Source organism: Lissotriton vulgaris, chromosome 7 (assembly GCF_964263255.1).
Source record: "Lissotriton vulgaris chromosome 7, aLisVul1.2, whole genome shotgun sequence".
Taxonomy (NCBI): Eukaryota; Metazoa; Chordata; class Amphibia; order Caudata; family Salamandridae; genus Lissotriton; species Lissotriton vulgaris.
In genome coordinates, this window is record NC_141695.1 from 1,407,300,228 (window position 1) to 1,407,324,906 (window position 24,679).

At 46.9% G+C, this 24,679-nt stretch overlaps 1 protein-coding gene across 1 annotated transcript in view; it reads right to left on the minus strand.

Moving 5' to 3' along the window:
- LOC147705735 (sulfotransferase 1C2-like) overlaps positions 1-24,679 on the minus strand; it is a 595,887-nt gene that overhangs the window by 334,288 nt on the left and 236,920 nt on the right. Inside the window, exon 3 of the mRNA XM_086932182.1 lies at positions 21,558-21,686. Coding sequence (XP_086788308.1) covers positions 21,558-21,686 — 129 coding nt within the window. The remainder of the gene's footprint in view (positions 1-21,557; positions 21,687-24,679) is intronic.

Here is a 24,679-nt window from a genome sequence, read left to right on the forward strand (position 1 = left end):
AGCAAAAACGTTTTAGGTACTGTGGTGAATTTTCATGAATATAAAGCTGTTTTAAAAGTCCACACTTAGAAACTTTTCAATGACAGTACTGAGCTTCTAGGGCCAGCACTTGGGTCTGAACTTAAAATAGGAAGGTAATTGCGTTTCAGTATTTTGTATGATTTTTAAAGAATATTTCAAGTTTTCAAAAGTAGACACTTAGAAGAAATTTCATAGAAAAGCAGAAAATGGGTTCCTATAGAGAAAATACAGATTACTAGTAAACCCGGTAAGGATTATTTTTGCGGTTCAGTACTGGGGTGCGAGGTACAGTACTGGCTTCTTACCTACTTGCAGGTGAGTACTTCGGAATTTGGACTTCGGCTGATTTTATGTGAATATTTGCAGTTTTCAAAACTTCACACTTAGAAAAATTTCGAGTCAAAATGGGTCAATGTTATCCAACGGCAGGTAAGTGAGTTACCGGTTTTCAGGTGAGTATGTGGCTGGTGAAGTTAAGGTTCCGGGTGTAGACTCAGGGGTCCACCAGGGTCAGGTAAGTACAGTCGGCTCCGCTCTAGCAGCGCAGGGCCGGCCGGGTGCAGAGGTAGGTAGGCCCAATGATATCCAATGGGGGAAAGGGGGCCTTTGGTTGGTGGCTGCTGGCTAGCAGGCCATGCGGCTGTGGGAGCTGGGCTCCTGGTCATTTGCTCCGGGCAAGGGGGAAGTAGGGTAGGACAAAGGTGGCACAGCCAGCGGCACTCGGGCGGCTGGGTGCAGGGTGCTCTTGAGGCGTTGGGCGCTCAATATTATCCAATAGGAAAGGTCAAAAAGGAACAAAGGCTGCTGGCTCGGGGACGGAGACTCTCCAGGGGCGACCAGCACTTCAAGAGGTAACTTGGGATCTTGGAGCACAGGTAGGTTCCCCAAAGGGAGGCACAGGGTTCTGTAGGGCGCCTGGTGCAGGGGTGTCTTTGGGTATTGGAAAAGCTTACCCTCGGCTTGTCGCGGTTGGGGTGGTCCCTGGTTCTGAGTCTGCAGGCGTCGGCTGGTTCGTCGAGGAGGGTCTTTGGGCACTGGACTTCGGGTCCCAGTCGCCGGGGGGACGTGCTCGTGGTCTTGGTTCGGTTGGGCCCGGCCTGGGCTCGGCGGGTGCAGAGTGGGCTGGTCCGGAGCTTCCTGGCTGGCACCAGGTGAGTTGTTACAGTGGAGCCTCTGCTTATGGAAGTCCCAGTCTTTAAGAGGGTCAAGGCAGGCAGGTCCTCTGGGTGTCCCAAGGTTGCTGTCCGCTGGAGTCACCAGGATTAGGCAGGAGCAGGTTCCAGGATTGACAGGCCGGTAGGGCTGGGGCTAAGTCAGTTTTTGTCGTTCTGTTAGCAGCTGCACGGCGGGTCTTCTTCTTCTTGATCTTCTTTCTTCTTTTCATATCGGGATCTGAGGAAGGAAGGTTCAGGGAGCCCCTAAATACTAAATTTAGGGGTGTTACAGGTAGGGCAAGGACAGGGACCAACGGGTCCCTGTCCTGGGGTGAGTACACCCCCTGGCCAGCTCCTCTCCTGTGGGAGGGGGGCAGGAACTAGCTGGGATTGGGCAGGGCTCCCCATCTACAAGATGGCCGGAGCCCAGGGTCATGCTTCACCTAGTCTCCCCCACCTGAGGGGTGGGGTTGGCACAGGCTGGCACCCCCCCCTTCCGGACGTAGTTTTTCCCGCCAGTCTTCCTGCCAGAGTGGGGGTTAGAACTGGTGGCGGCCAGTTGCTGGGTACAGTTCATAGAGGCGGCATGCCTTTGAAGCTTCCCCCTGTCCATCCTGGGGGAGGAGACCCAGCACCTCACCCAGGATGTGCATTGTTGCAGGCCCAGGTGAGCGGGGGCTCTGCACCCAGTGGTCCAGCAATATGTCTGCAGTGTGGCAGCCTCTGCAGCCACTCAGCCCAGACATGGATTGTAGGTTGGGTTTTCAGAGGGTATCTCTAAGATGCCCTGTGGTGTATTGTACATTAAATCCCACACTGGCATCAGTGTGTGTTTAATGTGCTGAGAAGTTTGGTACCAAACTTGTCAGTCTTCAGTGTAGCCATTATGGTGCTGTGCAGTTCGTAATGACAACCTCCCAGTGTCGTAATTTGACAATGATCGGGTTAGCGTTTAGCTCAGCTACACGAATTTCTTCTTATCTTGACTACGTTTTCGGCGGCCATTTTGTACTTGATGGCTTCCATTTACATGAACATGCTACCTCGTGGTCAGCATGCCCTTTTGTCCTTCCTCTGTACCAATGACCATCTAACTTGCCCAGCAACAGGCTATTTTTAGTACTGGTCAAGCTTACACATGCGTAGTCAAACCCTCTGTATTAGTGGATGGTCATCGCTTAGGAATGCTGCCCCAAACTGACCGTTGGTAATGAAACTCCTCCCATGAGTTGGCTGTGTTCCAGAAATGTCCTTATATGTACCTAAACTGGGCAAATGTGTTCCGCCTACCTTTTTATTACTGTAAAACTGTATAAAAGAGGTCACGCACCGATGTTCAGTGTGATACTTCTTGCATTGCCGAAGGGTGCTGTAGGAATGTACCACCACCCCATGGGGTCTTAATAAACTTGTCTTTTGCATTTCCAGTTTCCGTGCCAATCTATTACGGTGATATGGAGTTTTTGCAGAGTATGTAGACCTAAGGAAACCCAATAACACAAATTGGCGACCCAGATGGGACTCATCGGCGACTCGGATGCCCGAAGGAGAGGTCGTGACGAAGGATTGGAAACTCGCCATGGACGCGTACGCTGCCACTGAGTGACCCGAGTCTTGGCACCCACAGTGTTTTCTTCCTTTCCTTCTGATCTGACCTTCCAGGTGGCGCCGGTCCTCGACTGAGATCCTGATCGGTTGGGTTGTCGTACAGTGCCTGTTTGGCTGATTCGATTAAAGAACTTGGCAGTTGGAATCTGGATACTTGAGAATTTTGGTAAGCTTGTGATTGGTAAGGTAGTCTACGGATGCTTACTGTGGCTTTTTGAATTTGTTTAGAGTTAGCTAACATTTGGTTCTATGATTTGAGTTATATGTGGAGTGCACCTCACATAGGCAGGCAATGTAGAGATATTTCTCTGACTTTGTATTTGTTTGAATGGCACACCATGTGTAAAACATATTAAGTGCCATTTTATGTAATATTGCATTTTCGTGATATTTTGACATGCCTGTTTTAAGCACACTTCGAGGAATTTGCTGTCTTGGAAAAGGTACCAATTATCGATTAAATGAATCTCAGCCGGCTCCCCCAGAGGGGACACCTAATCGCGAAATGTATATTAAATCTGGCCTTCCCCCTATTATGTATAGTACATTGTGGCATAAATATACCAAATCTGATCATGAATTACAATGGCCACTACATGGGTCGTTTGATTTACGAAAGGTTCAGTTTGTGGAGCAATGTTTGTTTCAGCGCAGGTCTAGACAGGATATGTTTGATTGTGTACGTATGTGGGAGAAAGCAGTGCGTGAGCGAATGAAGTGTGAACAAGCCTTGGCGGACAAAGAGCAGCGAAAGGCTGCTTGTGATAAAGCTTTACAGCTGGAGAAAAAGAGTTGCAGGAAAAGAAAGAGAGGGAGGCACGAGAACGTAGTTTGCAAATTAATGGTCAATTTAGATAAGAGTTCTAAAGTTCATATTATGCCTATGCGTGAAGCTGCACCTTTATATGTCCCTCCTAAAGGGCAAGGTACAGACGATGATAAAATGTCTGTGAACGCAAAGGGTTATTTTATATATAATTGGGTTTATACGCCGTGGAATAGAACAGATGTTATGGCGCTTAAAACTGCTTTGCCTGACCCCGTAAAAATCTAGCAGCTTTCTATGAAGGAGTGGAAGGGGCTATTTCTTCGTGTATTATGACATTAGTCGATATTGATCTTTTCTTTGGGTAAATATTGCCTCCTGATATGTGGAGGGCGATTCGTAAATTTGACGATCGAGCGATTCTGGGTGCAGATTGGAAAGAGTTAGCTCGAGCTGATTTGGAAAGGGAGCCTGCGTGCAAGCCATGCCAATTAATATTAGATCTTCCGGGGGCTATTTTGAATAAATTAAAAACGCCTGTTCTTCCTAAAAAGATTGATTGGACCATGTTAGCTTCTTGTAAACAGAAACAGGATGAATCGGTTTCTGACTTCTTTTCGCGTTTTGAGGAAGCATTCCATGACTATAGTGGGCAATTATTAACAGAGGATACGGGCAGGCATTTGTTCGTTGACAAGTATGTGGCTAATCTCCTACCGGAGATTGCAAAACATTTAAAGACTAGTGAAAGTTCCTGGACCACGGCGACCCCAGCCTCTTTATTGACTATGGCTCAGTATTATGAACGACAGGAATTGGAGGCTAAAGAAAGTAGTGATAAGAAAGCAAAGGAGTTAAAGACGAAGGTGATGATGGCTCAGGTTTACGCTACACAACCGAGAGGGAACGATAGGGGTAGACGTGGATCTATGGTACGTCTTCCGATCGTTCTGATACATCTGAAGACCAGTGAGCATCCTGTAAACAGTTTGGACATTGGGCTTTAGACTGTCCAGTGCTTTGAGAGCAGCGTAATCAGCGTGGTCGAGGAGGTGGAAGGACACGGAATAGTTATTCAGGGTCGAGGGGAGGAGCGAACGATCGTGGTAGGTTTGAAGCGAGGGGTCGTGGTCAGGCTGATCATAATACTTTTGATCGACGGAATCAGTATCAGGTAGCTGAGGGTGAGTTTGCAGAGTCCCAGGATTATGTACACGCATAGGATTGCGGAGGGTGGGGTGTGGAATCGGTTGAAGTACCAGTAGATCAGAGGGGTCCATATGTATCAGCACATGTTTTGGGTTCTACTGATCAGTTTCTGGTTGATACAGGAGCTACTCGTAGTGCTCTGTCCAAACACTTGGTTCCAAGGGCTCCCCTGTCTGGCAAAATAATCACATCAATAGGGTTTGATGGAACACCCTCTCTTAGCCCATTGTCACAACCCCTTACATTTCACATTGACAAATTTCTTGCCCCGTGTCCGTTTTTGTTGTCACCAAACACTCCAGATAATATCATGGGGCTGGATATGCTTAAATATTTTGGAGCAACTATACGCTGTGCTCCTGAAGGGGTGCGGGTTATTTTGAATGAGAATTATCCAGATGTAGAGCGATTGTGCCTCATGCAAGAGATTGAGGCGTTAGCCTCTCTTCCAAAAACGTTATGGGCTACTTCGGACACAGATGTGGGACAGATGATTATCCCTCCCATACGCATCACTGTAAAGGAGGGAGCGTCTCTGCCCCGTGTACCGCAGTACAAAATTTCCAGGGAAGGTGAAATTGCTTTAATGCATATTGTACATGACTTGATTATTGCAGGTGTGGTGGAAGAAGTCCCCTACAATGTCTGTAACAGCCCTATTCTTCCGATTTTAAAGAAAGATACAGACACTAAAATTTACCGTTTTATTATTGATTTGAGGGAAATTAATAAGATAGTAGTGCCGCAGTATCCAGTGGTGTCTGATATTACCACCTTACTTACTTTGATTCCACCCACAGCCACTACCTTTACTGTTATCGACTTGAAGAACGCTTTCTTCTCGATCCCCATCCATCCTGATAGCAGATACCTGTTTAGTTTCACATTAAATAATAAATTATATAGATTTGGTCGAGTTCCTCAAGGTTACACTGAAAGTCCTAGCATCTATAGCCAGGCTTTAAAAAGGCAGCTTGATTCTTTTGATTTACAGTCTGGAATGGCTCTCATTCAATACGTTGATGACATCTTACTTGCTGCAGACACGCAGGAACAATGTCAAGAGAGTAGTCTTTCACTGCTTTCTTTTCTTGCTCAGAATAATCACAAAGTTTCTAGGAAAAAGCTACAATATTGTAGACCAAAGGTGACCTACCTCGGTCATCTTTTGTCTAAGGAGGGACGTGCATTGACATCTGATCGAATTCAAGCAATCTTAGATACACCAGTCCCTCACACTCAGAAAGATGTTCGGGCGTTCATAGGTTTGACGTCTTTTTGCAGGCAGTGGATAATGGGGTTCTCACACATTATAAAACCTTTGTTAGCATTGTTGTCCAAAACTACACCGATTCCCCTTGAATGGACAGATGAATGTCAGAATGCCTTCGAACAATTGAGACATGCCCTTTGTTCTGCACCAGTGCTAGGTACACCAGATTATACAAAAATCTTTACATTATATGTACACGAGAAAGATGGGTGTGCATTGTCAGTCTTAGTGCAGAGACACGGAGACAAACAGAGACCTTGTGCGTACTTCTCAGCAGTACTTGATCCTGTAGCACGAGGATTACCTGGGTGTTTTCGAGCAGTTGCAGCAACAGCAGTGGCTATACGGCAGAGTGAGGGAATAGTTTTGTCACACAAACTGTTGGTGTTAGTTCCCCATGCGGTAGACGCTCTGTTAAACCAAACAAAAACTCAGTACTTAACTAGTGCACGTTTAACAGGATATGAGCTAACACTGTTGGCGCCACATATTACACTGAAGAGATGTGCTACTTTGAACCCTGCTACTTTATTGCCGTATCCAGTTGGTGAGACCCAGGAGGAAGAACACCATGATTGTGTTTTCCTGACTGAAGAACAAACAAAGGGTAGTATCGACTTACAGGATACGCCACTTCCAGATGTAGATGGGGAGCTGTGCGTTGATGGATCGTGTCTAAGGCTGCCAGATGGTACAACTTCTGCAGCGTATGCGATCACGACACTTAAGACAGTGGTAGAAACAGCACGAATACCGCAAAAATCGGCCCAAGCAGCTGAATTGATAGCTTTAACGAAAGCATGTGAATTAAGTGCTGGTTTATGTGTGAATATCTACACTGATAGCCGGTACGCCTTTGGAGTAGTGCATGATTTTGGCCTACTCTGGAGGGAACGTGGATTTTTGACTTCACACGGAGTGCACATTATGCATGGAGAATTAGCACGTGATCTCCTGAATGCGCTACTATGTCCAAAGAAAGTGGCGATAATTAAATGCAGTGCACATTAGAAAGTGACAGACAAAGTAGGACAGGGAAACGCTTTTGCAGATCGTATAGCAAGGGAAACTGCTATGTTACAAAATGCCTCGCCTCTGTATATGGTGAAATCGCAGGCTGAGCGATGGCATGATGCTAGAGAGGAGATCTTAGACATTCAGAAATCAGTGTCTGAAGCAGAGCTCGCAAGCTGGGCAACAGAGGGAGTGTTGGATGATAAGGGTTGCTGGAGAAGTAAAGATATGGAGAGATGGAAATTGCCTACAGCTTACTTGCAAGCAATGGTTCAAATGGCACATGGATTGGTACATGTTGGAGCTCTCGCAATTACTAAATTGCTTACACGAGTTTGGGAGCATCCTGAGATTGCCAATACGGCCAAAAGAGTAGTGCAGACCTGTCTGATATGCTTGCAGTACAATCCTGCTAAAGGGACGTATACTCCGAAAGGAGGGTTTGTTCCGCCTACTGCACCATTTGAAGTACTACAAATGGATTACATCCAGCTTGAGCGTTGCAATAACCTTAAGTATGTCTTAGTGGTGGTGTGTGCCTTCAGTAAATGGATTGGGGCCTACCCCACGAAGGATAAAACAGCATTAACAACAGCTAAGGTATTGCTTAAAGAGTACTTCCCACGCTATGGTGTTTGTAAATTTTTGTGGAGCGATAATGGTCCTCATTTTGTCGGGAAAGTAGTGGAATACGTCATGAAAGGATTGGGGATTCAACAAAAGTTTCATGCTGTATTCCATCCGCAGTCAGCCGGTCTGGTAGAAAGATATAATGCTACTCTGAAGTTGAAACTAGCAAAGATTGTGGCGTCTACGTCTTTGAAATGGCCGGATGCCTTGCCTCTAGCACTGTTATCTATTAGATCAGTGCCACATTCCCGCACTGGCCTGACACCTTATGAAGTGGTGTTTGGGAGGCCTATGAATATATGGGGAGTTCCCAAGCCTCGTTTGTTACATGATGTGCCTTGTATAATGATGAACGATTATTTGGCACGATTAACAAATGATTTACTTTCTATTCATCAACAGGTTCGAGAAGCGCTTCCCGACAATTCCATTGGAGAGGCTCACAATCTTCGTCCTGGGGATTATGTAATGATCCGGTCATTTGAGAGATCCAGCAGCTTGGAGCTGGAGTCAAGCTAGCCGGGCTGATGAGAGGTGTTACCTCGAAACCGGTCCGGTCCTCGGATGCTTGATTCCGTTCTGGGAAGGACATGGCTTTTGTAGTTTGGACTGGACTGTTCCCATGGGGCACAGGGTCAGAGCTGATTTGCATATCGCCATTGTCTAACCCAGGGTGGTGTGGAGTGCAAAAAAACGATGGATTTGGGCCCAGATCTTTGGACTGGGGTGAATGTGTGACATTGATCCACATTCTGTCCATCACCTGTTTTGTTTGCAATTACCGCCATAAGTGCGCTGGGGATGCTCAGACGTGGGTCCCAGGCACTCAACACCACTGGAGTCAAGCTAGCCGGGCTGATGAGAGGTGTTACCTCGAAACCGGTCCGGTCCTCGGATGCTTGATTCCGTTCTGGGAAGGACATGGCTTTTGTAGTTCGGACTGGACTGTTCCCATGGGGCACAGGGTCAGAGCTGATTTGCATATCGCCATTGTCTAACCCAGGGTGGTGTGGAGTGCAAAAAAACGATGGATTTGGCCCAGATCTTTGGACTGGGGTGAATGTGTGACATTGATCCACATTCTGTCCATCACCTGTTTTGTTTGTATTCCATCCGCAGTCAGCCGGTCTGGTAGAAAGATATAATGCTACTCTGAAGTTGAAACTAGCAAAGATCGTGGCGTCTACGTCTTTGAAATGGCCGGATGCCTTGCCTCTAGCACTGTTATCTATTAGATCAGTGCCACATTCCCGCACTGGCCTGACACCTTATGAAGTGGTGTTTGGGAGGCCTATGAATATATGGGGAGTTCCTAAGCCTCGTTTGTTACATGATGTGCCTTGTATAATGATGAACGATTATTTGGCACGATTAACAAATGATTTACTTTCTATTCATCAACAGGTTCGAGAAGCGCTCCCCGACAATTCCATTGGAGAGGCTCACAATCTTCGTCCTGGGGATTATGTAATGATCCGGTCATTTGAGAGATCCAGCAGCTTGGAGCTGAGGTGGCGTGGCCCTGAGCAAGTGTTGCTGGCGACTTGAACGGCTGTGCGAGTCATGAATAAGAAGCGGTGGGTGCATTCTACTCATTGTCCTCGTGTCTCTCCGGATCTGGTGAATCCCGCTGTGCTGTCTGATTATCGAGACATCTTGGACGCAGAGAAGAGCCCAGCTACTACGTCTACTGAATCGGAGGGAGCCTTCCCGGACCACACTGTTTCTGGTGGAGAAAGATACAATCTACGGCCAAGGAAAGCAGCTGTTTTGTGCGAGACTGGTTGAGTTAACGCTCTGAGGTTTGTGAAAACGGAAGCAGAGAATATCAAGGGGGGGATCAGTTCTGCCAAGTGTAGCGATACCCGTCTTGAATCTCGGAGAAGAAACCAGCGGCTACCTCGGAGCTCAGCACTCATATTTTTATTTTTTAGTTGTTTTGTTTTGAGACATTTGTGTTTTGAACTATGGCACCTACTACGATAAGAAATAAGAGAATTCTTGGTGCAGTGCTTTTTGTTACGACCATAGTAGCAATAGCCATAATAGCTTGGGTTGTAGAACGAGTGGTCCCGGCAAGAGAATATTTATTACCTACTACCCCAATCCCATCTGAACATTTTCATTTCACTTTGCCTTATCATGAAGAAAGACATAGACAGACTTATTTGAATAACAGTTTCATTCAGATTCTGCATCACACCCATAACATGACGAACACTTCGAACTGTTGGGTATGTGGAATGTTGCCTGGACACCAGAAGAAAGGAGGCACTCCGCTTATTCCTCTTCCGTTCTCCCAAAATGGTTCCTGTAACGCTTGGTACACTCTTCTGTTTACTTTGAGATGGCCGACAAAAGGTGGACTGCTTTTTCGACTCAATAAAGTTTGCTATAATGACAGAGATGGTTACGCGCAAGCAGAAGGAACCAAATTTGAGTGGGAAGAATATCGACCAGATAATGTGTCATTGCCCCGTGTTTATACAAATCATAGGCATACGAATATGTCAAGTTTACATATAATTACAGTTATTGACACCAAAGCTGATCTATGTGTTCGAAATAAAGGTACTATCCCAGTAGGGAGAAGTGAATGTAATACTACCCTCACCTTTGACACACCAAATGGTATTGCCTTTGTAGCCTCACGAAATACTTATTTTATTTGTGGAAATAAAGGTTATCACCGTCTTCCTATTGGATGGTTAGGAACATGTTACATATCCTTTGTATTACCGCCTGTATTTATTGCTCCACCTATGTATCATAATGATTTTGTATTATATCATGATTTTATACTAAATAGAGTAAAAAGATCATTGGCAATTGACGAGATTGACCAAACTGACACCTCCTTGCAGCAATATGTTGATTTTAATTTAGATCTCTTTTCATTTGTTGGTGCTGCCCTGAATAGTAGGAAAATAAGACGGCTAACACGTGTTGTGGAAGCTGTTGCCAATGAAACAGTTTTTGCCTTAGGAAATCTGACTAAGGAACTTCAAATTACTAGAATTGTAACGCTCCAGAACCGTATGGTTCTAGATGTAGTGTTAGCTGATCGTGGGGGTGCATGCCGTATTATCGGAAGTAGTTGTTGCGTATATGTTCCTGACAATTCACCTTCTGTATATGATGCTATTTCTAAATTGCATAAAATAGCTGCTGAAATACACCCTGGAAATGGTACATGGACGTTTTCAAACTGGTTTTGGACTTTGCTCAGCACCTGGGGTTGGAAACTATTGACTATCTTGTGTATAATAATTGGAGTACTCTTTTCCCTTTGTCTATGCATTCAATGTGGCCCCATGTTATGTTCTATGTGTCTTACTGCTTGCATTCCATCCAAACGAGCCATTGCTAAGAATGAGCAAATGATTAATCGAGAAATAACGAATATTATGTTAATTAATACTGACGATGAGTATCCTGATTATGTCCATTATGAGGTAGCTTCAGCTAAACGCTAAAAGGGTCGTCTGTCGCAATTTGACAATGATCGGGTTAGCGTTTAGCTCAGCTACACAAATTTCTTCTTATCTTGACTACGTTTTCGGCGGCCATTTTGTACTTGATGGCTTCTATTTACAGGAACATGCTACCTCGTGGTCAGCATGCCCTTTTGTCCTTCCTCTGTACCAATGACCATCTAACTTGCCCAGCAACAGGCTATTTTTAGTACTGGTCAAGCTTACACATGCGTAGTCAAACCCTCTGTATTAGTGGATGGTCATCGCTTAGGAATGCTGCCCCAAACTGACCGTTGGTAATGAAACTCCTCCCATGAGTTGGCTGTGTTCCAGAAATGTCCTTATATGTACCTAAACTGGGCAAATGTGTTCCGCCTACCTTTTTATTACTGTAAAACTGTATAAAAGAGGTCACGCACCGATGTTCGGTGTGATACTTCTTGCATTGCCGAAAGGTGCTGTAGGAATGTACCACCACCCCATGGGGTCTTAATAAACTTGTCTTTTGCATTTCCAGTTTCCGTGCCAATCTCTATATTACGGTGATATGGAGTTTTTGCAGAGTATGTAGACCTAAGGAAACCCAATACCACACCAGCACCAAATACTCTTAATGGCAACACTGCACTTACAGTGCCAAGGAATTCCCCTGGGTACTGTAGGGGCACATGGCTCATGCACCTGTGCCCACACCTCTGGCATAGGGCACCCAGCTAGAGGGGTGGCTGAAGTATGCTAGGGCAGTGGGTTCTGTGGGCATGGCACACAGGGATGTGTGCCATGTTGACTCTTGGTTTAGTTCTATACTTAGGCACTCAACCTGCAAAGGCAGTGTGTGGGTGCCAGGGTACAGGGCACCTGAGGGTGGCACAATAAGTGCTGCAGCCCTCAGGGTCTTCTCTGGTCACCATGCCCTGGGTACCTAGGGGACCATTTACTAGGGGCTGACAGGTGGCCAGAGATGCTAATTGGGTTTTTAGTTTCAGCACATTTTAGGGAAGGAGCACAGGCCTTGGGTACGTGGTTGGCAGGAACCCAGGGCACACTCAGTCAAAGCACATCAGCAGTTCAGAAAAAAGTGGGGGCTTACCAAGACAAGAAAGATGGCACTTTCTCACAGTGGCCATAAGTGGTCTGATTGTATGTACAGGTTTAGGGGCCTTAGATCTAGAATAGGTCTGAGGGACCCATCCTTTTTGGGTATGAGAAAATACAGAGAATAAACTCCTTTGTTTTGATGTTGTTTTGGGACTGGTTCTATTGCATTCTTTTGCAGTAGAGGTGCCACTTCCTGTCTTAGGAGTATGAGGTGTTCCTGTGACATGGGACGCTGTCTGGGTGGTATTGTTGGAGGAATGGAAGTGAACTCCAGGCAATAACCTGACTGAATTATTTGTCTTACCCACCTGTCTGTGGTGATGGAGTTCCAGATAGGTAGGAACTGTTGTAATCTCCCCTCGACAGGAGTGGAATGGTCTGGGGGGATTGAAGGGAAGTCACTGTTGTGGAGTAGAGGCGTTGCGATTATTGTTGCCTCTACCTCTGCCCTTATTGTTGTTTCCTCTATACCCTCCTCTATAATATCCCTTACTGGGCGAGTTTGATTGGGCGCTTTGTAAGAAGAGGAGGTATCGTATTGTGGAGAAGTGTGGCTCAGGGGTTAGAGGCGGCAGACCCGGAATCTGAGATCGGCCCTGGACCAGGGTTCAATTCCCCGCCTCGGCGGGTCTTGGGCTCAAAAATTCCACGGACTCGATAATTCTCGCTCCGGCGCCTTCTCGACTCACAGGTTCACACTCTGCGACTCTGGGCAATAGCTTGCTTAATCTCCACAACGGCCCCTCGCGGCGGGAAGCCTGGCTTTTACCTTGTGGATACCCTGCCGGGGTTATCTCACAGGGGAATACCAGGACGGGTTCCCTAAGCAAGCGCCGGGAAACCCACTGCGGGTAGCTGTGCGCTATACAAGCTCAAATACATTTACATTTACATTTGTCAGTTTGGAACCCCCTAGAGGCACCCCTATATGAGGAGCGACGAAAGGAAGGTCTATGGGCTTGCGTTTGTAAAGCTCCCATGGATTTTGCTGTATCTGTATCTTTTTTCATTTTTTCTATGCATTATCGACTGCTGGACCAAAAAGGTTTTGCTGGTCAAATGGTTTGTTTAAGATACTGGGTTATACTTCTGGTTTGAACCCAGAGATGCGTAGCCATGCATGCCTACGCAACAGTACCCCTGTATTTATTGATGTAGAGGCTGTGTCTGCAGTGTCTAGTGCATATCTTATGGAGGTATTAGTAATAACCTTGCCTTCCTGTATTAGGTCAGAAGCCCTAGTTTTATATTGTTCTGGCGAGTGTTGCATGAGTGACTAACTCATCATAATGGGCTCTGTCATATCTTGCTAACAAAGCCTGAGTGTTAGCAATCCTCCAGACATTGGCTGCTTGTCAAATGGTGCGCTTTCCTGAAGCATCCAAAAGATTAGACTCTTTGTCAGGCGGTGGAGCATCCCCTGTTGTCTGCGAGTTAGCTCTTTTCCTCGCATTTGACACTACTAATGAGTCCAATGGCAAATGTCCTTTAATATATGCTGGATCATCCGGAGCCGCTTTGTACTTTTTTTCTAGTCTGGGATTAATTACCCTGGCTCTGACAGGGTCTTTAAATATTTTGGGTGCATGTCTTACCACTCCACTAAGTATTGGTAGTGTGGTTGTGGTCTTATGTGACGACTGTAGTGTGTCCATGAGGAAGTCTTCTTCCACTGGATCTGTATGCAGGTCTACCCCATGGAAAGTGGCTGCTCTATGAATGAGCTGCGTAAACACAATAGTATCATCTGGGGGAGATGGTCTAGATGGGTATACATCATCTTGTGGCAGATCTGGTGCATTATAATCATCCTACGGGTAACCTGATGGCCCAGGAATATCGTCTGGGTCATTAATGTCGTCTAAGTGATGTTCACTTTATATCTCCTGTGAGTAACTGTCCTCATCATCCTCATCTCATCCTCACTGGTTAGAGGCGGCAGACCCGAGAGCAGAGGACGGCCCGGGACCAGGGTTCGATTCCCGGCGCGGCAGGTTTCTGGACCAGGGTCAGCGGACTCGATAATTCTCTCGCCTCGGTGCCCACTCTGATCAGCGATCACACTCGGCAACTCTGGGCATTAGCTTGCCTCATCTTCACTAACGGCCCCACCAGACCGCCGGGGATGCCTGGTCTCACCCTGGAGATACCCATTAAGGGACCATCTCTCAGGGAAACCAGGAAGGGTTTTGCAGCGGTCGAAGCGCCTTGGGACCCTACGGGTAAGTAGTGCGCTATATAAATGCCTATACATACATACATACATACTAGATGGTGAATGTACAGGAGAAATATCTTTTGGTATTTCTACTTCTGGTGAAGGAATCCTTATGGGGGAAGTTTGAGCATGCTTTTTTAGAGGAACTGGCGTTTTAGGATAGTCCATCTTCCTCTTTTGAGGCACTGTAGTGACAGGTCCAGTCTTTGGATTAATATGAAGAGTCTTTTGCTTTGGGTCAGGTTGGAAAAGCTCTTCTACTGGTAAATTGTTTTTCGCCGCCGATTTATCTTGTTTGGGGCAGAAATGCTTATGTTTTACAGTGTCTATTGTCTTTGGATCAGGTTTTGTTTTCGGTTTCGAAGACTTGCTATCTTGTTTTTTCTTAGGATCGTGTTCTTTGGATCCGAGTGTTTTGTTCCCGGAGTACGTTTTGACTCATCTACCTTCGGAGCCGAAGTTTGTTTCGGTACCGGAGCAGTCTTCGGGTCCACTTTTTTCAGAACCGGGGTTGTCTTCGGTTCGGTAGCTTTGGGAACCTCTTTCGGTGTCGAGCTTGCTTTCGGCTCGACCGTTTTCGGTTCCGATGGATGCTTTGGTGCCGGCGTTAATTTTGGCTTAAGGGCCTTCTGCATTTCGGGACCGACCGACTGGTGTCAGCATTAATTTTGGCTAAGGACCTTCTGCATTTTGGGACTGACAGACTGACTCGAGCCCGGATCCACTGGAGGCTTTTTTATATTCTTCGCTGCCGAGCCAGAAGGCGGGGCGTCAGAAGGTTTTGGTCGGTGTGCACCTGGACCCGAAGGTGGAGGTGGAACCGAAGCCTGTCCCGGTATGGTGGGGTGAACAGGTCGATGCTTGTACTCACGACCTGTTGACCAGCTGGAAGATCATCATCTTCGGATTGATCCTCTGCTCCGGAAACTGAATCCTTTGCTTCAGAAGCAATGTCTTCATGCTGCTGTTCTTCGGCGTCTACCTCGATCGGAGCCTCGTCTATGATGAGGTCTGGTGTTGATGAAGATGACTGTGCCATTACTCTTCAAGATCGCTGGTCCCTGATGGTTTTCATGGACCGGAACGAAGCGCAGGCCTCACAGTCTCGACTCTCATGCTCTGGAGATAAGCACAGATTGCAAACCACATGAAGATAGGTGTGAGGGAATTTGTATCCACACCGAGGGCACAAGGTGTTCTTTCCATGAGGCAAAAGCCCAATGGCGCAGTTGATTTACAAAAGGGGGTGGTGATGAACAGAGTGTCTGAATTGAGCAGACCACTCTTACCCAGTCCAAAGATCAGGGCTTGATCCATCACCGTTATTTATCTCACTGCCCCATCCCAGCTCAGAACCTGGCTATATGCAAATCAGTCTGTCCCTGGCCCAGTGCATCATGGGAACAGGGCAGACTAAACTACCAAGCCAATTCTTTACCAGAAAGGAGACAAGCTACCGGGGACCGGTTTCTGGCATTTCAGCCGTCTTCGGCCCGGCTTGCTTGAATCCTGATGGAGCAGTGAGAAAGGGACTCATGTCTGAGTATACCCTGCCACACCTATAGTGGCCAAAATCGATTTACAAAAGGGGGTGGTGATGAACAGAGTGTCTGAATTGAGCAGACCACTCTTACCCAGTCCAAAGATCAGGGCTTGATCCATCACCGTTATTTATCTCACTGCCCCATCCCAGCTCAGAACCTGGCTATATGCAAATCAGTCTGTCCCTGGCCCAGTGCATCATGGGAACAGGGCAGACTAAACTACCAAGCCAATTCTTTACCAGAAAGGAGACAAGCTACCGGGGACCGGTTTCTGGCATTTCAGCCGTCTTCGGCCCGGCTTGCTTGAATCCTGATGGAGCAGTGAGAAAGGGACTCATGTCTGAGTATACCCTGCCACACCTATAGTGGCCAAAATCGATTTACAAAAGGGGGTGGTGATGAACAGAGTGTCTGAATTGAGCAGACCACTCTTACCCAGTCCAAAGATCAGGGCTTGATCCATCACCGTTATTTATCTCACTGCCCCATCCCAGCTCAGAACCTGGCTATATGCAAATCAGTCTGTCCCTGGCCCAGTGCATCATGGGAACAGGGCAGACTAAACTACCAAGCCAATTCTTTACCAGAAAGGAGACAAGCTACCGGGGACCGGTTTCTGGCATTTCAGCCGTCTTCGGCCCGGCTTGCTTGAATCCTGATGGAGCAGTGAGAAAGGGACTCATGTCTGAGTATACCCTGCCACACCTATAGTGGCCAAAATCGATTTACAAAAGGGGGTGGTGATGAACAGAGTGTCTGAATTGAGCAATGGCGCAGTTGGGCAAGACGGCCCCGATGAACGCTGGAATCGAGAATTGAAGCCTTTTTTCGACGCGGGTAATCGGAATCACTGTCGAAGACGATGCCGATGGTATTATGATTGTTTATGAATTTGAAAACAGATCGGTAAACGGACCGAACGATGCACACATCCGAGCCCGATGGCGGAAAAAACCAATCTGAAGATGGAGTTGATGCCCATGTGCACTACGATCTAAGGGAGGAGTCATCCAACAGACAAAGACTCTTCCAAGACAACAACAAAGTGTAATTATCCGGGCCCACCACCAGATGGTGATCTAATGCAATAGTGTGTGGTCTGCAGCCCATATGCCTCGAACACACCTTTTAGGAACATCAAGCTTGAAGAAACCTATAAAAACACCAATATAGAAGGTTTCACCGTCACACCTGTTTCTGGAAACAGGAGCGAGGGGTTTGTGGTCGAGCACTACTTGAGCGTCTCGCAGATAAGAGCCAGACCAAACGTTGGTTGCGCCCTGTTGCAGAGATTCTGCACATATACAGAACTACGCACTAGAAACCTGGAGGTGGGTGTACAGTGGTGTACCAACCACCCACCTTAGTGCCCGGAACACCAATCGACTAGCTATAGTGTCTCATTCGTTCTCCGTACTACAGCGAAGCTACCAATGATTAGACATCCTAGAACATGTAACTCAGACTGTCTCAGTAATCACAGCAGCAAGAACACCCTTTCATCAACTCACTTATACTTGTCCACAATGTGAGTAATCAGAGACACAGAATAGTTTAAAATGTGTATTTTAACTAACGTGCTCTATAATGCAGTACACGAGCCAATACTTGCAGCAAAATGCATAAACTCAATATAGTGAGCATTGTTACAATTCCATAAAATATGAACAGGGATATCATTGTATAAAGCTAGTGGAAAAAAGGCCTAACGTGCTGTGACGGGTTCAAGAGAAAATGGCAGTAAGCGGGTCTTAGTTTTAACAGGCTTTATTATACTATATAGATGATCAGTACACGTTTTCCGTAAAGTTGTAGTTTGACGTGGAGATCGACTTCTACTGGGCCGCCTGTGGTGACGTTCGGATGGGTCGAGTCGGCGAAAGCCTTCTGGACTCCGTCGGGCCTTCCTTCCTCCGGGTCCTTTTTGACTCTCTGATTAAGCAGACAAAAATAATGTCTCGTGAGATGGGTGCTCTTATATATACAAGTGTAGGGGAAAAGGAGTGAGGACACAGTAACCCGTGCATCACTCTTTGGTACGGTATACTAAATGTGAAGGGTAGTGCTCGGGGAAGGGTGCACCGGGACAAGGAGGTATCAAGTTTAAAGAGACGAACCACCCATACGTCCCACCCAGTTCCGGATAGTATCGCGTACCTGAGTTAGCAACACACCTCCCTTGGGTGTGTGGCTGGGCGACTCGTAAAGACGTTGGCCTCCTGGCTTCTCGTCCGTTTTGGCGCCGCCGCTTTGCCGCACTCTAGCTCCGCCGCTCTTTCCGTCTCCACCTCCATAGTTCTCTGCTCCTCAACAGTTTCCCTCTGCAACTCCTCTTCTCTCCGGGTGAACAAGCACACCTGGTTCTGGTGAAGACACCATCCGCACGATGAACTCGATCCACTCCGGATCTCCGACCGACCCCTGCCCTCACCACGTCTACAACAAGGTCGACGCTGTCATCGCACCCCACCTGCGGGACATCATCAACACCTCCTTCGACACCGCCACCTTCCCTGAGAGCTGGAAGCACGCCGAACTCAGCGCCCTACTTAAGAAACCAACAGCGGACCCCACCGAACTCAAGAATTACCGCCCCATCTCGCTCCTCCCGTTCCCAGCCAAAGTCATCGAGAAGACCGTCAACAAGCAGCTGGCCGCTTTCCTCGAGACAAATGGATCCCTCGACCCCTCACAGTCTGGCTTCCGAGCCAACCACAGCACCGAGACCGCCCTCATCGCCGCCACCGATGACATCCGAGCCCTGCTAGACAACGGTGAAACAGCGGCTCTCATCCTCCTAGACCTCTCCGCGGCGTTCGACACAGTCGGCCACCGCACCCTAGTGCAGCGCCTCAGCAACACCGGCATCCAAGAGAAGGCACTGGAGTGGATCATCTCCTTCCTCGCTGGAAGGACACAGAGAGTCCGCCTACCACCGTTCAGATCTGCAGCCATGGAAGTCATCTGCGGCGTTCCTCAGGGCTCCTCGCTCAGCCCCACCCTCTTCAACGTCTACATGAGCCCCCTTGCGGCCATCGCACGCCAACACAACCTCAACATCATCTCCTACGCCGACGACACCCAGCTGATCCTCTCCCTGACCAACGACCCCGCCGCCGCCAGAACCAACCTCCACGAAGGAATGAAAGACGTAGCCGAGTGGATGACGACCAGCCGCCTGAAAAGCGCCTGAAACTGAACTCAGACAAGACGGAAGTCTACATCCTGGGCTCCTCGCCCTCCGCCTGGGACGACTCCTGGTGGCCCCCTGCCCTGGGCACCGCACCCAAACCGACAGACCACGCACGCAACCTGGGCTTCATCCTGGACTCCTCCCTCTCCATGACCAGACAAGTCAACGCCGTCTCCGCGTCCTGTTTCAACATCCTGCGCATGCTACGGAAGATCTTCCGATGGCTCCCCACTGAGACCAGGAAGACGGTCACCCAGGCCCTCGTCACCAGCCGACTGGACTACGGCAACGCCCTCTACGCCGGAACCACCGCCAAGCTCCAGAAGAGACTCCAGCGGATCCAGAACGCATCAGCCAGACTCATCCTCGACATCCCCCGACGCAGCCACATCTCCGGACATCTGAGAGACCTGCACTGGCTCCCCGTCAACAAGAGAATCACCTTCCGTCTCCTCACCCACGCACACAAAGCCCTACACGACCAAGGCCCGGGCTACCTCAACAACCGCCTCAACTTCCACGCTCCCAAACGTCACCTCCGATCGACCAACCACGCCCTCGCCGCCGTCCCCCGCATCCGAAGAGCGACAACAGGAGGAAGGGCCTTCTCCTACCTGGCCGCCAAAACCTGGAACACCCTCCCTCCCGACCTTCGCCAGACCCAAGACCACCTCTCCTTCAGGAAGAAGCTCAAGACCTGACTGTTCGAGCAGTAGCGGCACCCCCCCCCCCCCCCCCCCCAAGCGCCTTGAGACCCTCCGGGTAAGTAGTGCGCTATATAAATGCCTTGATTGATTGATTGATTCCTCCGTATAAGACGTCTCCGCCTCATTGTACAGACCCGCCCATTCCTCCGCTGTCTCAGAATTAAAGGGCCAGTGTATCTCCTCGGTCTCCTGAGTGCTGGCTCCGGTATTGATGTGCTGTGAAGGGTAGAAGAAGGGTGTTGAAGGTGGAAAAACGTCCTGTAATGTCCCTTGATCATGGACGGGGGTATCCCGCGCGTCTACTCTGTTACACGTGCCTTTGCACTTTGCACCCTCCCCGTGCTATAAACTAGTTTATTATAACTATAGAAGACCGCTGGGCTACATCAGGGGGACCTCATACCTCCAGGTTCAGATGTAAGGGATTACATCTCCGGATAAACACAGCTCTTCTCTTCAGAAGGATTCAAGTGTCTTAACATGCCTACAATGCAATATTAAAAGTACCCGATTTTCAGTAGTGCACCTGTGGCAATATTATGTCTAACATGCATGGGACTGACCAACAGCAGATTAATGGAGCACATTGTTTTTTTACCTTTAACACGCTATGCAGACAGAGCCTCAGAGCCCAAGAGAAGTGAAAGGTAGACGATTCTCATGTGAGCGAGCACAAGCAGAGGAGTTATGCAAAACAAATGCATGTAGATACGTGTGTAAAAAGAGGTAACATGGCAGCCAAGCTTATACTAACTTATGCTAACTTAGTAATGTACGCAGTGAACCCATAACCTCACTACAAGCCCAGGAGGCGACTGAGATCGAGAGTGGGGGTGTGGAGGTAAATTTGATGCCAAGAGAGGAGATGGAAAGAGCATCAAAGGAAACTGAAGAACAAGAGAGGGAACAAGAAGGTGTGGTAAGAGATAATGGGAGAGAGTGTGAGGGGTTGTCACAACATGGAGACCCTTATCGGCCAAGAGAAAACCATAAACCGAGCCAGAGGTTGAGAGACTATGTATGCTAGAAGTGATAGCAGCAAAGTGGAGTACTTGATTATTTTGTTCACCAATTTTGATGACTTTCTTTATTAAAGGTTATGAGGGATGTAGTGAGCCATCTGTCCACTGCAATTAAATGTAGCCATTTCAGCCTGCCGGCCCATGCGCGGACTGGAGGCTATAAATAAAGGGGTCGACAACCGCTCGTTGTTGTCATCACTACCACCTAACAGTGTTGTGTGCTCTATGACCACTGCAGCAGTAGGCCCCCGTTACCACCTCTATTATCCCCGGAAGCCCCCGTATTCCCTGCACCACAAGGTACAAAATGATTAAGCTCGCAGAACACAATAGAGAATGTGAAGTTTGACAAATACTTCTGCTTAGGTCGCTATTCACCCCAGACTGGCGAGATGTAACTGGTGAAGTTGAATAACTCACCTTGCCCTGCTTGGACAAGAACAGAAAACATTGACAGCCACAAAAATATTATTAAGAATATCATATTGGTTGAAATTGTAAATCAAATTCTGTCTCCTCAAAAATACTTTGCTGAATATCATAATTTTTTTCGAAATGGTTCCAGAGATTTTATCTGCCCCTAAGTGAGCCAATCACTCGGAACAAGTTCGCATTGCAACTTACCAGATGGAAACGGCTTTGGAGGAGTGAGGTCTATGAAGGGGACTCTCTCATAGCAAGGGGCCCGTCGACACTTGTCCACGTCTCCATTTTGCTGTATCATGTCAACAATCTCTTGTACCCAGGTAGTGCCTGTTGGGAAGGGACATAAAGCATTACTGCACTCTCAGGGGGTCTGTATAAATAACAGCCTGCATGTTGGGGCAATTGTAGGTACAGACAGGGTGCTTGTGTGGGGTTATTTAACCATTGATTCATACTGTTGGACTGAAGGAGACTAGGACGGAGCCTTCAGACTTTACCAGCAACCTAATGATGCAGCATTTCACAGTGAATCATTTGAATGGATCAATCAGGAATTTCGAGTGGTCTGCCTCCTATCAGCCATAACATAAAATCTCAGTGCACCAGTGGAACATTTGCCAATTTGAAGTGACCATGAAATAAACCCAGCATCCTTGTTTCTGCCTGTTCTTTTCTGGACTACGTTTCGAACCAGGAATCAACTCTAAAATCAATAAATGCAAGTTGCTGATAACCACAAGTCACTATAAGACTGCAGAGCTGCTTTCATTTACCTGCTCATTTGCCCACTATTAAGATCTGCTTTTCTCGCTGCTATATATATTGAACCAGTCGCAGCCGGCATGACTCGAGGGTGGGGGTCACGTGGAGGGGAAGGTTTCATAAAAATTAAAAAAACTTACTTTTTCTGGCCTGGTCCTGCATCGTCGGTTGTGCATCATCCTCTGCAACAAGAAGCAGGCAGCTTCCCTCCCCTCCCTTAAGACAATGGCAGCATTGTGATTTAATGGGACGCCAACCGCACACGCGTCTATGGGGAGGCCATTTTTCCATGTAGGCTGCATGCAGCCTATATGGAGAAAAGGGAGAGTGTGCATGACTGGTTACAGTCAGGGCCAACAGCATTGGGCTAGCCACTCCTCCCCGGCCCCAAGGCAGGCCTGCCCACTACCAACCAAACCCTTCTGCTTTCCTGCAGTGTGAGAAGCAGAAGCTACTGTTTTATGGGATGTTTTATGAATTTTAAATGGATATTCAATGGATTTTTTGTATATTGATTGCTATGCCTTTTATCTATGTATTGGTGTTTTTTAATATATTTGAAATTTAACTCACTTAATCAGGGTGACATAGCGGACCCCTAATGGTGGGCTTATTAGGAGTCCACCATGCCACATGATTATGTGAGTCCTACGTCCTAAGGTCTTTTTTGGAGGTTTTTGTTCCTTTGGCTTTTGTCGGAGCACTGCTTTTTGTCAACTTATGTAGTATAATTGTTATACATATTTATATTGTCATGAGCTGAGATTTGTATTTATAATATTTTAAAGTATGTATATTGTCTTGCACTGTATACTTCTATGGTTCATTGAACCAAAATGAAGTTGATAGATTGATGAGACTCGAGAGCTCCAGCATGCTCACAGTCAACTTGAAGACAATGCCAACTGTTGTAAATATCATTCTCTTTTGTCCCAGTTCTATTTAGCCCTTTCTTTGTGTTCATCTTTTAGATCCTTATTGTAGAACCCTGAATGTTCTCTTGCTTGTCATCTAGGCTTGAGGGTTCCAGTTTGGTCAGTTAGAGTCTGGTCAGCTGGAGAGATATGGCGTTCTTTCTACTCTCCAATAAACTTACTTACCTACCTGCGTGGAGTTTCCTGAAAGCTTATTTCCACTTACAACATTTTGGCGACTTTACAGTATCTGACCAGACAAGAAGAAAATCTTCAAAAGGAAGAAAAGAAGAAAATTTGTGGAAAGGAGGTAGATAGACGCTACATCGGAAAAGGGAAAGAACCTACTTAAATTTAGAAGGTGTGCTTGTACTGAGTGAAGAGTAGACTCAGTGGCCGTGTGAAGAAAAGCCAGGTTTCCTGCTTCTCCGACGAACTGAGGTGACGTCAGAGCGTGATTTGGCGAGGGCCTGCTGAAATAACTTCAAATGGTGAAGTTGAGAATGTCTGCTGTTGCTAAGTGCCGAGGCCTCGTCAAGAGGTGAGGTTGCTTATAGACATGCGTCTTCAGGAGGCGACGTGGCAACAGGAGAACGTGAGTCGTCAGCTTCTGTGCATTCACCCTTGTACTGACGTATCGTCATCACGTTATCTCACGTGGCGTGCGTCCTCACGTAGAGCGTGGTCGGCCATTTTAAGAAAGAAAGGTGAAAGTTACCTTAGCAACATACTTCGGAAGACAACGAGGAGTTCTTCACATCACGGAAAAGGACATTTTTCAAAAAGAAAAAGCGTGCATTAATTTCGGTGACACACACACCTGCTGGTATGTACTTTAGTAAATAATTCACGAAAGGAAGTTAACTTGGCAAGATACATCAGTGATACACTCACTTGGTTGAAGATAAGAGTGTTACTGATCCAATAACATAAAAAAAGAAGGTTATTTCATATCAATGAACTACTACTACTATTTGCTAAATATATGAATAGATATTTTTAGCACAGATTTGTTTATAAATTTTCTGAGTAGTGAGTGAAGTTGACAAAAAGTGACGAAAGTAATAAGTATTATCTGCATTTTCATTGATATTAATTTAGTAACCTGCATATTAGGCACTGTTACTTTACTGTTCTTAGGATTTATGGCGCAACAAATTAATGTAGCTCTTTCCCCACAGTTTATGAGTGAACCTGGCAATCCAACCATAAGTTGGGAAGATTGGATAGTAATGTTCGACAACTACATTGAGGCCTTAGATGGGCAAGAATTTTCAGCTAAAAGAAAGAAAGCGTTACTATTGACAGCTCTTGGTAAGGAGGGTCAACGCGTGTTTAAGTATCTTCCTTAAGTCTTACAGTCTGGAGGTGGATCAGAATTGGATGAATATAAGGAAGCAGTGCAAAGATTAGAGACCAGATTTGCAAAAGAAGAAAATTTGGTAATGAACCGTTACAAATTTTATAAAAATAAGCAGCGGAGCGAAGAATCAATAGATGACTTTGTAGCTAGGCTACGTGAGTTATCTGTTAAATGCAATTTTGGCCAAATGGCAGACGAACATATTCGTGATCAATTAATTGTTCAGTGTAACAATAGAAAAATCCAAGAGAGATTGCGGGCTGCCAAAAATCCACCTTTGA